Genomic DNA, 16004 nt, shown 5'->3' on the forward strand with positions numbered 1-16004 from the left:
TTCTGAGGTGGGAATGACTTCACAAAGCACTGTGAGAAATGTTTTCTCCCTCCACTCCCTCAGAACAGTCTTGGATGCCCAAATGCCTACGATTTTCACACCTATTATCCTGCCCTCCTTTCAGACAAGTGAACTGCTGGCAGACACAGCAATAATTCTGCCCAAATTTTTGGCAGAAACCCACAACTATCAAGAAGAAGCCCAGAAACATCAAGAAAACTCTATTACTTATTTTATTTAGAGGCAAAAATTGGCACTGGTTCTCTTGAGAGCAGGGTGAATAAAGCTGTGTGAGAATATCCACCTTTATTTTTGTCTTTATACAAGTTCAGGTGGAGAAAACACATCTGAGGGATCAGCATTGGGTTTATGAGGTGGAAATGCAGCATTTAGGGAAGCCAGAATTAACCTGCTGTGTGCCAAACCCTCACTACAGCTTTGTTTGCTCATTGCTCAGGGGCTATCAGAATGTTCCTTGTGGAGGAAAATATCTGATCTACAGTTCCTTTATTGCCTCCTGGGCTATAAAACACCCTGAGCAGTCTGGGTGCACAACACACCTGCTTTTCCTGCCCTTTTTGCTGTTTTAAGGTGCTATTTGTGGTCACACAAAGCTGGGTGGCAGCTCTGCTCACGTGCCACCTCTGCTCAGGTGCCACCCATCACCAGGAGTTTGGGCAAAGCTCCACGGACATCTTGGAACACAAGCCCTGTGAGGAACCACTGAGGGAGCTGGGGGTGCTCCCCTGGAGAAAAGGAGACTCAGGGCTGCCCTCACCACTCTGCAGCTCCTGAAAGGTGCCTGTGCTCAGCTGGGCTGGGCTCTGTCTCCAGGCACTGACACAACCAGAGCACACAGCCTCCAGCTGCCCCAAGGGAAATACAGGCTGGATATCAGGAAAAAGTTTTTCACAAAAAGAGTGATAAAGTTCTGGAACGTTCTGCCCAGGGAGGTGGTGCAGTCCCCATCCCTGGGTGTGTTTAACAAAGCCTGGATGTGGCACTGGGTGCCAGGGTTGAGTTGAGGTGTTGGGGCTGGGTTGGACTCGATGAGCTTGAAGGTCTCTTCCAACCCAGTGATTCTGGGAATTCTGGGAACATCCCTGAGTGCAAAGCACCAAGGAGATCATGGACAACAGGAGCAGCTGAACACAGAATGAGGGACAGTGGCTCTGTGGGAGCGACCAGCAGCATCCTACTGATCAGCAAATCTGGGGAAAAAATCCTGTAAATCCCCTAAACTGCTTCCTCCTGATGTGGGGATTGCTCTGCAAGATCCTCAGGGTTGGGGTCTGCTGTATTAGCCCAGCAATCTGAGCTTTTTAGCTTTCTTCAGCTGCAAAATTTCACCAAACCCTTGAATTCTCACATGCTTTTCCAGCCTGTTGATGTGGATTCCATCACAGTGAAGCAGAGGAAATGGCTGCATTATTATTTCCTTCTCTTGAGGGCATAAAAAGCATTTATCTCCCTAAAAACACTTGTGCTCACTTTACACATGTGAGGACTTCCACACCTCCCAAATGCAACTCAATGAACCACCTGGGAATCAGAAAAACCGGGAGAAAGGAATCCACACCCCCTCACAGCCTCAGTACTTCACCATCAATATTTCACCTGCTCCTCTTGGCTCTTCTGTCGTCTGTGCTCTGGGGGCTCATCTAGTCCCTGCAAAATTTGACTTCCAGACATAAAAAGTCTGCAAGAAAGCTGGAGAGGGACTTTTTACAGCACAGGACAAGGGGGAATGGCCTTAAACTAAGAGAGGAGGGATTTAGATGGGATTTTGGGAAAGAATTTTTCCCTGGCAGGGTGGGAGGGGCTGGGATGGAATTGCCACAGCAGCTGTGGCTGCCCCTGGATCCCTGGCAGTGTCTAAGGCCAGGCTGGAGCAGCCTGGAACAGTGGAAGGTGTTCCTGCCATGGCAGGGGTTGGAATTGGTTTCCCACCCCGACCATTCCAGGATTCTGTGACCTCTCCCCAGTTTAATTCACAGCCTTGCTCAAACTCCCTCAGAAGAAACTGAGCCCAGCTGAAGATTTCATCCTGCAGAATGTCCAAGTAAGCAGAGCCAAGACAAACCATCCCAACTGCAGCCTTTCCTGAGCCAGACAAGCCAGGGGAGCTCTGGGAATCATCAGCTCCACATAAGGCTCGCTGTGCTGTCTCCATCTGCTGACAGCACAGCCCCACACTCCAAACCCAGCAATCAGTGCTAAAAGGTGGGGTTGGGGAGCAGAAAAAGGACAAGGAACCTCTGTAAAAGAAGTATTAACCTGAATTGACAAAGGTACCAGAAAATTGCACCTGGGGTGTTTCAGGCTGCTGGAAAATGCATTTGGAGAGAAAAGCTACAAAGCCCTGACACGGTTCTGGAGGAGTTCAGGGAGATCATCCAGCATTTCAGTGAGGCTGTTCCATGTGCAGACAAATGAAGGATGATTTCCAGCACGTGGAGGAGCTCACTGAGGGAATTCCAAAGAAGCAGAACACCAGAATTATGGGAATTCTGGAAGATCAGATTTCCCCCAGCCAGTTTCCTCTGCAATATCAACATGTGACATCTCTAATTAGATCAGACATGAGTAAAACCTTCCCCTTCCTCACACTGCCTTCAGCTGTGCTCGCCTGTAATCCCTTCCAAGGATGGGATGCTTCAACACAGCCCCCAAAGGCACTTTCAGGGATGAGATCCCTTGTTCAGGACAGATTTCCTGCTGCCAACAGAATGGCCAAAGTCAGATTCCTTTCACGCAGGCTGAGAGTGGCAGTGGGCAGCAAGGACCCCTGGCTCTGGGGATCAGGAGTTAAGGGAACTGGCACAAGACCCCTGGATTTACACAAACCTGCCCTGAGAGGGCACATTTGTCTGGGGAGTGATTCCTGATCTTTACCACAGCACCTCAGGCTGACTAAAGGCTCCTGTCTGCTTTCACTGCAGGTGGAAGCTGCAGCAAGGGTGAAAACCAAAAATAACAGATCTTGTCTGACAGCCCAGCAGGGCCTGGGGGACCGAGGGACAGCAGCTGTGTCCCCACTGCTCCCCCAAAATCAGGGAGAGATCAGAGAGGACTTGGGTTTCACAACACAGAAATGGAGCTCAGAAGTGGCTGGAGCCCCAGGAGAGGCTGAGGGAGCTGGGAAGGGGCTCAGCCTGGAGAAAAGGAGGCTCAGGGGGGACCTTGTGGCTCTGCACAGCTCCTGCCAGGAGGGGACAGCCGGGGGGTCGGGCTGTGCTCCAGGGAACAGGGACAGGAGGAGAGGGAACGGCCTCAGGCTGGGCCAGGGTGGGCTCAGGGTGGGCACAGCAGGAATTTCCCCATGGAAAGGGGGGTCAGGCCTTGGAACTGCCCAGGGAGCTTTGCAGTGCCCATCCCTGGGGGTGTCCCAGGAATCCCTGGATGTGGCACTGAGTGCTCTGGGCTGGGGACAAGGTGGGGATGGGGCACAGCTTGGATTTGATGTTCTGGGAGGGCTTTTCCAGCCTCAGTGATTCCATGATTCCCAGACAGTTGGTGACACAGAGGTGACATCAGCTCCACATGGACAGTGCCCGTCCACTTGGTATGAAACAAAAAATGCAAACCCAGCCAGAAATCCTCACTGCATCACCCCTGAAACAGGGACCCTTCCCTGTTCTGCATTTCTTTGGGAGGATTTATTTCCACCAGTGAGGTGCCAGACGTGCCAAATTTGAAATCTTAATTTTTAAAGGCTGAAAGAAATAAATAAAAACTCCTCAAACTTGTAAATGAGCCTTCACTTAAATAGAAAACTCTGACAAAATGCAAATTCCAGGCTTCCCACTCATGCTGTTCCAGTCCCATCTCTAATACTTCTCCAGAAGGAGCTCACTAATGTTTAAAAAACCACCCAACTTTCCTGGTTTAGAAGCAATTCTGGCATCCCAGACCTTACACCAGAGCGAGACAAAGACTTGGAACTATTTGGTTTTTTTCCCTTTTTGAACTCTACAGCAGCTATTTAGTTTAATCATTAAATTTTCCATCATTAATTTCCCAAAGATGCTGTAGAACAGAGCAGCCAATTGAGCTCCACCACAGATATTTACATTGCTTTTAAGGCTGTGATAACTCAGCACAAACTTGGCAATGCTTTCCCTCACTCCAGAGTGCCAGAGGCTCTTCTGCTAAAAAAATCAGATATTTTAGGGAAGCCAGGGAGAGTTATAAATCCCTACAATCAGCTACAACAAAGGATTCCCTTCCACTTTGAGGGATATCACACTTGCAAAGGGAGAGCAATAAAGCTTCCAATCATTACCCAAACGAGCAGGAACAGGAGCAGAGCAGGAGTCGATTGCTGGAGCCAGGCCCAGCATTCAGCAGGAGCCAAGGGAGTCTGGGCTTGTGTGGGAGAAAGGTCAAACAAACCTAAGCCAGGCTCAGATAAGGGTTTGTAGTAGTGGACTCTGCCCTCAGGGTTTAAACCAGGCTCAGCTAGAAGAAAGTTTGAACTTGTAATTGCCTCAGGCTGCTCTGGCTGAGCAAAGCTGATGTAGGGCTTAGTAAAGCACAATGTGGGGCTCAGCACGGCCCAAAGTGGGGCTCAGCAGGGCTCACACCTGGGTTCAGCAGGGCCCACCATGGGGCTCAGCAGGGCCCAATGTGGGGACCTGGAGGGTCCAGTTTGGGGCTTAACAAAACCTAACGTGGGGCCCAGCAAAGCCCAGTGCAGGGCTCACACTTGGGCTGAGCAGGTGTTGGCTCTCAGTCACTTCCTGGGCTCCAGGGTGGGAGTTTGGGGTTTTTTAGCACTTTTTGCTACTTTAAAGCTCTTTTTCAATGCCAGCTCCTCAAGACAGCCAGGATCACCAGAGAGGGCAGTGCTGTGGGAGCTGCTGGGGGAATTCTGATTGTTCCAGCTGCCACGGGAGGCAGATCTGCTCTAGTTCCCTGGGAGGACACACACAGCACAAAGATGATGACAACACCTCCAATCTTCCTCCATCCCTTCTCCCACAACAGGACCTGGAGCTCATCCCTCTCCACACCGACCCCATTGGAGCCACAGGGCAGGATCAGGGCTCAGGACCAGGGCTCAGGATTAGGATCAGGGCTCAGGCTCAGCTCTGTACCTGCTGCTGGGAGTTGTAGTCAAAGAGCCCCACGGTGGCCGCAGCCGAGTCCACGGGGACCTGCGTGCCGGAATAGTCGAACTGCAGCGGCTCCATGCCCACGTGCTCCATGGGATCCAGGGGCACGCTCTGGGACTCCATGTTGGAGAAGTCCTCCACGGGCTTGGCCCCGTTGGTGCTGGCCAGCTGGGCCAGGCCCTCGGAGCCGTTCTGGTTGGGGCCCAGCAGATCCACCTCGCTCGCCGAGTTCTGGCAGTTCCCGGGCGTGCGGCTGCGGGGAGGGAAACGGGTCAGGAAAAGAGGCAGCAATGCTCCAGCCCCCCTGCACAACTGCCAGGGCAGCTGGGGTACAGCAGGGAAAAATAAAGACATGTTCATCTAATTTATTATATGGAGAATTGCCATATTTAAAAAAAAAAATTAAAACCAGGTATGCTCCATCACACCCCAGACCCTCCAGAACTGCCCATGGGTGGTGGAGTACAGGAGGGAAAAATAAAGACATGGTCTGAAATAGTTCACCAAATTAATTCTATGGAGAAATTCATGTCTTTAAATAAATAAAAACCAAAACCAGATATGCTCCATCACACCCCCAGACCCTGCAGAACTGCCCAGGGGTGCTAGAGTACAGGCGGGAAAAATAAAGACATGGTCTGAAATAGTTCACCAAATTAATTCTATGGAGAAATTGATGTATTTAAAAAAATAAGAACTAAAAGCAGGAACACTCCATCACATCCCCAGACCCACCAGAAATCCTTGGAGGTATTGTAGAAGAGAAGGGAAAATATAGAGATGGTCTGAAATAGTTAATTCTGCTGAGAAGTTTATTTAAAAAAATAAAACCAGGAATACTCCATCCCAATATCACACCCCTAAATCCACCAGAACTGCTTGGAGGTGTTGGAGTAAAGAGGGGGGAAAAATAAAAAAGATGGTCTGAAATAGTTCACAGAGTGAATTCTACTGAGAAATTGATGAATTTAAAAAAATAAACAAAAAAATCAAACCAGGAATGCTCCAGCCCAGCATCACAGCAGCAATGCACCCCCAGCCCCACCAGAACTCCCTGGAAGTTGTAGAAGTGTTGTAGAAGATAAGAAAAAAAAATAGAGATGGCCTGAAATAGTTCCCTGAGTTAATTCTACACAGAAGTTGATGTATTTAAAAAAATAAAAGCTGGAATGCTCCAGCCCAGCATCAGACCCACCAGAAGTGCCTGCAGGTGGTGTAATAAAGGGGGGGATAAGTAAAAAACATGGTCTGAAATAGTCCCCTGAGTTAATCCTACATAGAAACTGATGGATTTTAAAAACAAACAAAAAATAACCCACAAGCCCCAGTCCCCAACTTCAAACACCTGTTACAGTAAAAATGTAAAAAATTCAGTTTCTGTTTTCTCCTCAGTTAAGAGGCAGACAGAACAAGCCACAATCTCCCCAGATAGTTATATTTAATGGCGTATTTGGTGATTTTTAACTGTGCGAAGCTCTGGCACCAAATCTCACTTAACACCACTCTAAGGTAGCTGCCATGGGCTCCTGACCACCCAAAATGAGGCCTGGACTTCATGGGAATGCTTCACACCCACGGAAGAGCCAGGAATGTGCATTTCCCAGCACTGTGTTTGGCTTTCACTTTTTATTTCACCATTTGTTTGGCTTCTTCAGTTTTCCTACAGACCATGAGGAACCACAAGAGATCCAGAAAATGAGCAAGGGACAGAAATGTATCAATGACATCAAGGGCCACAATTCCAGGAGGTTTTCAGCCCTGCAGAGCTGCAAGGAACAAACCCAAACTCCCAGCTGTGGTGTGGACAGGACAGGAGCAGAACCATGGGGGTCTCCATGGGATTCCCACACAGAGGGATTAAAAATGGGAGTGAAAATCACCGGGATCACACCCAGCCCTGAGCTTTCAGGTGTTCCCACCTTGTCCCCCTGCTTCCCTGAGGACATTTAGCACATCCTGGGGACACTTCAGCATGGACAAACCTTTCCAAAGCCATCGAGTGCATGGGCAGCCTTGGCACTGGGCTGACTGCCCAGGGTGCCCAGAGCCAGGGGCTGTTCTGCTCCTCACCCCACCAGCGAGGGACTGGGGGACACAGGGAGGGTGACACAGCTGGGACAGCTGATCCCAACTGATCTAAGGGTTTTATAAAAGAGATTTTATAATTCATTTATCAAATCATCTGGATCAGATAAAGGCAGGAGTTTGTCACACTCAGGGTGGGGAGGGGCTGGGCTGGAATTCCCACAGCAGCTGTGGCTGCCCCTGAATCCCTGGCAGTGTCCAAGGCCAGGCTGGACACTGGGGCTGGGAGCACCTGGGACAGTGGGAGGTGGCCCTGGATGGGATTTTAGATCCCTTCCAACCCACTCTGGGATTCTGTGATGCCCCAGCCCACAGCACCCAGAGCTGAGGGAAGAGGAGGGTGTTTGGAGGGATGATGTTTGGTCTGCACCAGTCCCTGTCACAGAATCCCAGACTGGGTCAGGCTGGGAGGAGCCCCTGGGGTCACTGGTGCCACTCCCTGCTCCGGGCACAGCAGAGCGTCCATGTGGCTCTGGAATGCCCCAGGGAGGAGACTCCAGCCCCTCTCAGGGCAGTTCTGCCTCCTGGGCAGGGGCAGCTCCTGGGCTCAGGCCCTGCCCGTGGCTCTGGGGCCATGGCTGGGTCTGGAGCAGAGCCTGGGCCTGCCCTGACCCCTGCACACAGGGACACACAGGGACAGCAGGGACACTCAGGGACGCACTGGGCTGAGGCCCCTCTCAGCTGGGGCTCCCCTCCAGGCTGAGCAGCCCCAGCTCCCTCAGCCTTTCCTGGGCAGGGAGATGCTCCAGTGACCCCCAGTGGAGCCAGCTTCCCTGGGCATGGGGGGCCTGATACCCTCCCTGGGATGTGCTGCAAAAATTCCTGCCTCAGCTTCACTTCCAGGCCCAGTTTTTCCGTTTCCCTTTCAAATATTCCCACCTCAGCCCAGGAATTTTCACTTTTCCCCTTCTGATTCTCTCCCCATGGCACTGCAGGGGATGGAGTGAGAGCCTGGAGAGGCTGAGCTTAGACCCCAACACTGATTATTATTAACTGATTAATTACTAAGCACCCATGCACATACCTGAAGTCTTTGACATCGGCATCGATCCCGTTCTGAACAGGCAAACCATTGGATTTATCCATCACATCCCCCTCCTCCTTCAGATCTCCCAATTTATCTCCATCAAACGTGCCCTTGCTTTTCTTGTCCCCTTTGTCATTCTCATCACTCTCTGCATCCCTTGGCCCCTGGGCAAAAGAGACATTGTTTTAATAAGCTGAGTTTTCAGATCAATTTTCTGTTACCCCAAGATGGTAACAAATCAAAGACACATGTCACCATAAAAGAAGTTACTTGCAAACATTAATTCCTACAAAAATAGCTAAAAATGCAAAATATTCAATAATAATCAAAGAAACAAGGGAATTAGCTCTTACTCTTCCAAGAGGTGTTTCATCTCTTCAGGTTTCTTCATTTAGTAACTCAAGGTTTGCTTTTATAGGCTCCAAAAATCTCATCCCAAAATAAATGTAAGGAATTCTCTTTCTAGATGGGACTTAAGCACTTCAAAATCAACACCAGCAAATGCTGCAGGGTCATAAAGTGAATTAGTGCCTCTCTGAAGTGCCTGGATCAGTGTCAGACACAGCTCTTGACTGGACAAGTGTTTGAAAATCACCTCAGTTTTGGAGGCACCAACAGTGAATTCCAAGGCACACCTCATTTAAAAGCACTCAAATAAATCACTGCCTCAATCATTAGCCCCTGTAATCCTGAAGCACATTTCTTTGGGAGAAAAGGGGGAAAAAAAGAGGGAATAAAAGGATTTCTGTTCTGTTGTGCATTCCATGAGTGGCGTTACATCTGCAGCGTGTCTGCATTTTATTGCACTTGGGAGGAGAATAAAGGGTGATGATGCCTGGGGCAGTGTTTTGAACAACAAAAGAGAGAGGAAAAACAACATAATTTATGATAAAAACCAGCAAGGGGCATATAAACATATTTATCAGAGGCAGCTTTGGGGCTGTCACAGGGACAGACATCCAAAGCCTGCCTTCCTCTTGACTGGAGGGAGAAGTGCTCTGCACACAGCATTTCTGCCTCTATCCACTGAACCCTTTTCCTACTCTCTCTAATTGGAGGGAGGGATTTTTCCCTCCTATTTAGAGAAAAAGAAATTTTTCTGAAATGAAAAATCTTTTGGTGTTGCTTCTAAAAGAAAACAGAACTGTGTTTCCTTAATATTCCTTGGAAATGGCACCTCTAAGTCCAGCAATGGAGCAATATTCCCCCAGACAAGGGGGTGCCCAGCAGTGACAGCTGTGTCACCACTGTCACTCTGATTGTGCTGAGGAGCAAACCCCTCCCTGACCCTCAGCTGGGATACACTGCCTCCTTGCCCTGAGTGCTCACATCCCAAAAATCCTCCCAGCTCTCCAGGGCTCTCCCAGGTCCTTGGGCAGCCTCTAATGAGGGCCAGCAACCCCAGCAGGGCTGAGGGAAGCTGCAGAGGACAGCAGCCAAGGGAGGATTTCCACATTTCTGGAGCCCTTTTCCCCACTGCAGGGCTGGGCTTGATGCCAGCTCTCCCCACATGCATCACCTGGAGGCTGTGCCCCTTCCCCACCCCACAAAAGGGGTGCTGCCATTCCCCATGGGAAGCAGCCTGCCCAGCAATCCCAGCTGGGAAACACATCCAGCCACAAGCAGGAGCTCCAGGGAAGGGGGGCTGACACCATTCTATTTGTTAGGAGGGTGGTTATACCAAAAAACAGCATGAGGAAAACCTCCAGGACAAGGATGAACACCATGCCATGGCAGTTATCCCCAGGTAAAGGGTTTGCAGCTGGAATCCCATTCCTGGGATCAGCACCAAGGCAGCCACAGGCCCAGTGCAGGTTTGTGGGACCTTTCCCAAGGATTAGCCTGGATGGGCCGTTTCTGCTGAGGGGCTTTTCCAAGCACCCAGGGAATGCAGCACCTTCCCATCTCCCATCCCACACCCCAAGCCAAGGACTAAACCTGCCCTGTTTGAGAAAGAGCTGAACTGAGAGCAAAGAGAGAAACCTCTGGCCTAGAAATGATTCACAACCAAGCAAACGAAGCAGCAAAGGGAGAAAAGAACAGAAAGGTGCAATCAGGCACTTACAAAGGCTCCTTTCCTTAGGCAGGAGTCTCCAGGAGATGAGCTCAGCACATACTCCACCATGCTCACCCCCAGCCCTCCGCTCTCTGACCGTGGGGACAGCACAGAGTTGACTTCACTGTTCACATGGAAGCCCTGCCCAGGTCTTCTCTGAACCATAATTGGCTGGGAAACAGAGTGATCTGGAACAGAAACATGGGAAACTCTCACAAGCACATCCAACTATTCAAAGGAGGCAAATTAAATCATTCAATATGTACTCCCCAGGGGCTTATTTGCACTCACAAGTGCCAACTCTGTGATTCTGCTGATGTCCATTAGTTAAACTAGGATGGCTTTCTCATTTTTTAAATACTACAACGTGTAAACCTGCAAGTGAGAGCTAGGTTTAAAATCTAAACTTAAAAAATGTCAGAAATTTAAGACTAATTAAAGGTTGCAATTAAAAAACCAAAGGTTTGGTTTTTAGTTTTAGTACAATTCTTGCATTAGCACAGTGAAAACAAGTTTTGGCTTGTCATTTAAAACATGATCCTGCTATTCCACCAGCCCTGTGCCCTTTGTTCCACCAATTGTTGTGTTCATGTCAGGATCAGAGATGTTTTTGGCTGCTCTTTCCTCAAGAAAAGGTTTCTGAGGAGTTCATTTCTCCTTCCTCATTCCCCTGTCCTCCTGCACCCCTCAGCCCTTTGTCATCCCTGAGGCTTTGAGTCCCAACCAGGACAGACTTGGGGTCTCCAAATTCTGCTGGGCTCTGCAAAAATCCCTGGCTGGGCAGGAGAGAGTGACCCCGAAAGGTGGGAAAGGGGAAAGGGGGAAGGGGGAAGGGGGAAGGGGGAAGGGGGAAGGGGGAAGGGGGAAGGGGGAAGGGGGAAGGGGGAAGGGGGAAGGGGGAAGGGGGAAGGGGGAAGGGGGAAGGGGGAAGGGGGAAGGGGGAAGGGGGAAGGGGGAAGGGGGAAGGGGGAAGGGGGAAGGGGGAAGGGGGAAGGGGGAAGGGGGAAGGGGGAAGGGGGAAGGGGGAAGGGGGAAGGGGGAAGGGGGAAGGGGGAAGGGGGAAGGGGGAAGGGGGAAAGGGGAAAGGGGAAAGGGGAAAGGGGAAAGGGGAAAGGGGAAAGGGGAAAGGGGAAAGGGGAAAGGGGAAAGGGGAAAGGGGAAAGGGGAAAGGGGAAAGGGGAAAGGGGAAAGGGGAAAGGGGAAAGGGGAAAGGGGAAAGGGGAAAGGGGAAAGGGGAAAGGGGAAAGGGGAAAGGGGAAAGGGGATTCTCTGCTCCTGGCAACAGGCAGAGAATCAAAACCAGCAGGCAGCAGGTCTGGGAATTGCCAGGGGCTGGTGGGATGTGGAAGGGACATCAATACCCAAGGATACTGACACTGGAGCTTCCTCATGAAGCAGGTGGAAGGAATTCCATCCTCTCACTGCTCCTGGCTAAACTTCCTTCCTTTTCACATCAATGTGGCCACAAAGGGACTTGGGCTGGGGAGATTTTTTGGGGATAAAGCTTCCAAAAAAGGGGAAAAGCCAGTTTTAACCCAGCACTGCTGCCCAACTCTGTGTCACCAGGAGAAGAAGGAAGGGCAGGACTGCAGCTTTGAGCTGGGCTCTCTTTGAAGGGTCTAAATCCACAACTCTGGATCCCAAATCCACATGGGAGGCCTGCAGTGCATCCTGTGGGCACGGATGGAGAAGGGATGGAGCCAAGGAAGATCCAGGCCTCACCTGGATGGACTGGGGAGATTGTGGGGGGAAAAAACTTCCCAAAAAGGGGGGAAAGTTGGTTTTAACCCAGCAGTGCTGCCCCGGGAGTGGAAGGAAGGGCAGGACTACAGCTTGGAGCTTTTGGCTGCATGGACTGGGGGGTTTGGGGAGCAGAGCCCTCAGGTGCTGCTCTCTTATTTTGGGGGAGCCAAAGACACTCAGGGCTCTGTGAGCTGTGGGGTGAATGGGAACCAGCACCGGGAGGGATGAGAGGGGCCTGGGGGAGAAAATCCCAACCTCAGCTGGTCCCAAAGCCTGGCTCAGCCCTAATCCCTGATCTCAGCTCCAGGCTGGACTAAACCAGGTACAAGGTGCTCCCAAGGCTGGGACAGGCAGCAGCTGCCCAAAATTCCCCCAGTGCCCAGACTGATCCAGCCAGGCACATTTGGAGAAGCTCTATCACCTCTGCATGGCCATTTTTCAATGTAAATAATAAAACAAGGCCTTATCACTCATTTAAAATTGGTATTTTCATCAGGGAAAATCCCACACAACAGTGAGGCAAATGCCATTTCCTGGGAGCTGCAGGTTTTGGGAGTTGCTGTGTTTCAGGAGCAGATTCATGACACAAAAACCATGGACAGAACAAATCAAAGGTCAGCATTTCAAACCCAGCACTTGCAGGTTTTTTTTCCTAAAACCAACCTGAATAGTCTCCCCCAAAGCTCAAAATCAGGGAGAGTCTCTGAGCAAAGAATAAAATCCCTAGCAGATAAAATTCAATACTAATTCAAAACCTCCTTTTTTTGCTTTTTAAACTGAATGTTGCTCTCCCATCAAATCCAAAATCAGGGACAGTCTCTGATGCAAGAACAAAATCATTGGCAGACACTAATTCAAACCATTAATTTTTAAATTTTTTTATTATATATTTTTAAAAAATATTTTTATTTTTATTCAGTTTTTTTAACTGAATGGTGGGTTTTGGTTGGTTGGTTTACTATTGCAAAAATGAAGGGATGTTTTTTTATTCATCTTGTTCTCCGAGACCTTTGTTCAAACTTTCAGCTGATCCATCCCAAGGCAGAAAACACATCAGAAATTGAAATTGTAAGGGTAATTTAAGATTTTTAAGCAGATAAGCATGAATTTACACATATTCACATTACACTATGTTCTGACATCCATGGATATCCTTATTTTATCACAAAGCAAAGGCTTTCTGTTTGTTTTTTATTATATAAGCCAGATGTGGTTTTAAATCTTTTCAAAGCTGTTTCATCCAGCCTGGCCATGGACTTTGAGTAAATAAATTGCACATTTCTGTATTCAACCCCCACTAAATTAAGGAAATAATTGAGCTACCTGATGTTCCCCAAGCACTGTCTCTCCACTGATCTCCCAGAAATATCCCTTTTGGTCCATCTTTGCTGGAATCATCAGATTCCCAAAACTTTTTACCCGGCAACAGCTGCTGCAATTAAAAAAACAAAACAAAACAAAACAAAAAATAACAAAAAAAAAGAACAAAACAAAGCAAAGCATGATTAAAATAAGTATAAAATGCAAACATAAACCCCGTAAGCGTCTCCCTTCTATCAGGTACCAACCATTAAACACAACTGAGAGAATCAAATATTTCCATCTCCCCAGTCCTGATTCTCCTCCCAGCTCCAGGAACCCCCACACATCAGACACTCTCACAGACACTCTCCAGCCTCTCTGCACTCACAAGGAAAATAAAGGAGGGGGAAAACATTGTGAGTTTTCCTGAGCTCACCTGGGAACAAATTCCTGCCTCCCAATGGGAGCTGCTGCTGGAGGAGCAGGAAATCGGGGATAGAAAAGCTCAGGAGTTGCCATTTCTCCCTTCTGCTGGGGACTGCAGGGCTGCAGAGGTTCTTTGGAACACTGATGGGAGGGAGGGCAGCACCTACCACGTGTGGAACGGGACAGAGCCATCCTGGGGCTGGGACAGCCCAGGAAAAGCTCCTGGGAATGGGACAGAGCCATCCTGGGGCTGGGACAGCCCAGGAAAAGCTCCTGGGAATGGGACAGAGCCATCCTGGGGCTGGGACAGCCCATTTGTCCTGGCTCTGGAGGTGACAGACAGAGCAGCTGCTCTGGCAATTCCAGCCCAGCCCCTCCCCACCCTGCCAGGGACAATTCCCAATTCCCAAGATCCCATCCATGGCTGCCCTCTGGCAGTGGCAGCCATTCCCTGGGTCCTGTCCCTCCAGGCCTTGTAAAAATCCCTCTCCTGAATCCTTCCTCCCATTCTTTGGGGGGTTTTGGGAACAGCTTCACCAGGGATCAGCTCCACACTGGGAATTCCAGGCCCTGAGGTGGCATGGGGACAATATCCCAGTAAATCCTCTGGATGGGGTGGATGGAATTCCCAGCAGCAGATTCACAGCAAATTAACCATGAAATGAGCCTTGCCTCAAGCTGGGATAAAACTCAAGGTACTGAAGATGAAAAGAATCTGAAATTACCTGAAATTACCATGGAAGAAACAAGAATCATCAGTTCTGGGGATCTCCCCTCTGGATCAGGAGTGGTGATAAATCCTGACTGGTATCTGTTTCAATACCCTGACTGACAGCAAATTAAATATCCTGATAACCACTTCAATATCTCTATTTGATATCAAATTCAATGCCCTGATTGATATCAAATTCAATATCCAGACTGGTATCAACTCCTGCTGATAACTCCAGCAGCAGAAGTGCAAATCCAAGGCTGCACTTGAGGAGTAAATCAGTGGCTGGATGCAGAGGAAGCAGCAAGAACTGATTTCACAGCTCTGGGGTGCTGGTTTAAAGCACAATCACAAAGTTGTGCTCTCCATTTCCTCCCCAACTCAACAAAGAGCTCTTTGTTTACAAAACCAATCAGTCTGCAGTGATTTCAGACAGGATTTCTCCTCATACCCTCAACACGGTGTGGGCTGCTCGAGGATAAAAGCAGGGACCTTGCCCCATGCTCCCTTTTCTGCCATCCCAAAATAACCCCAAATGGAAGGGCAGGAGGCTCCCATGGGGAACAATCATTCCCAAACACAGATGAACGTGGTCCTCCATCTGCACCGGGAAGGAGGGAAAAGCCAAGCCACTGCTCTCCAGTATTTATAGATATCAACACACTTCAGGTGTCTTGCAAATTCTTTATGTCCTGCAGCCACAGCTCCACATGGAATCCCAGAATGGTTTGGGTGGGAATGGACCTTAAATCCCACCCAGTGCCACCCCTGCCATGGCAGGGACACCTCCCACTGTCCCAGGTGCTCCCAGCCCCAGTGTCCAGCCTGGCCTTGGGCACTGCCAGGGATCCAGGGGCAGCCACAGCTGCTCTGGCAATTCCAGCCCAGCCCCTCCCCACCCTGCAGGGAACAATTCCCAGTTCCCAAGATCCCATCCAGCCCTGCCCTCTGGCAGTGGCAGCCATTCCCTGGGTCCTGTCCCTCCAGGCCTTGTAAAAATCCCACTCCTGTATCCTTGAAAAGAAAATCATGGAATTGCTATGGTTGGAAATTACTGTTCTGCTTGTTCTTTCCTGCCTCTGCCCTGTCCTGCAAGGCCAACCCCCTCTCATCCTTTACTTCTACTTGAGAAGAAATTCCTCCCTGGTGGGGTGGGGAGGGGCTGGGCTGGAATTGCCAGAGCAGCTGTGGCTGCCCCTGGATCCCTGGCAGTGCCCAAGGCCAGGCTGCAGCACCTGGGACAGTGGGAGGTGTCCCTGGGCTGGAACTGGGTGGGCTTTGAGAGCCCTCCCCACCCACAGCACTCTGGGGTTCTCCCACGCCTGCAGCAGCTCCAGCACACCTGGGGCTGCAGCAGCACTGCCTGCTGGAGGGAGAGCTGCAGCTAATCCAGCCCTTCCCTCTCTGCCCTGCTCTCCTCTACCCCTTTCCTAAGGAAAACAAAACCTTTACCAGCACAATCCCGCACAACTGCACCCCAACACCTTCTGAATTTTCCAGTGAATCACATCCAAGGCTCACAAAACATTTTAATTC

General features: G+C 49.9%; 1 protein-coding gene across 6 annotated transcripts in view; it reads right to left on the bottom strand.

Moving 5' to 3' along the window:
* PUM1 (pumilio RNA binding family member 1) overlaps positions 1–16004 on the bottom strand; it is an 82072-nt gene that overhangs the window by 40179 nt on the left and 25889 nt on the right. For 4 of the 6 annotated variants that reach the window (XM_064398696.1, XM_064398693.1, XM_064398695.1 and 1 more), the window contains exons 4-7: positions 13352–13460; positions 10295–10473; positions 8227–8393; positions 5100–5370 (exon numbers count right to left, since the gene is read on the bottom strand). In XM_064398696.1, coding sequence (XP_064254766.1) covers positions 5100–5370; positions 8227–8393; positions 10295–10473; positions 13352–13460 — 726 coding nt within the window. The remainder of the gene's footprint in view (positions 1–5099; positions 5371–8226; positions 8394–10294; positions 10474–13351; positions 13461–16004) is intronic. The other 2 variants (XM_064398697.1, XM_064398694.1) reach the window with 1 other exon arrangement.

The sequence above is a fragment of the Passer domesticus genome, chromosome 24 (assembly GCF_036417665.1).
Source record: "Passer domesticus isolate bPasDom1 chromosome 24, bPasDom1.hap1, whole genome shotgun sequence".
Taxonomy (NCBI): domain Eukaryota; kingdom Metazoa; phylum Chordata; class Aves; order Passeriformes; family Passeridae; genus Passer; species Passer domesticus.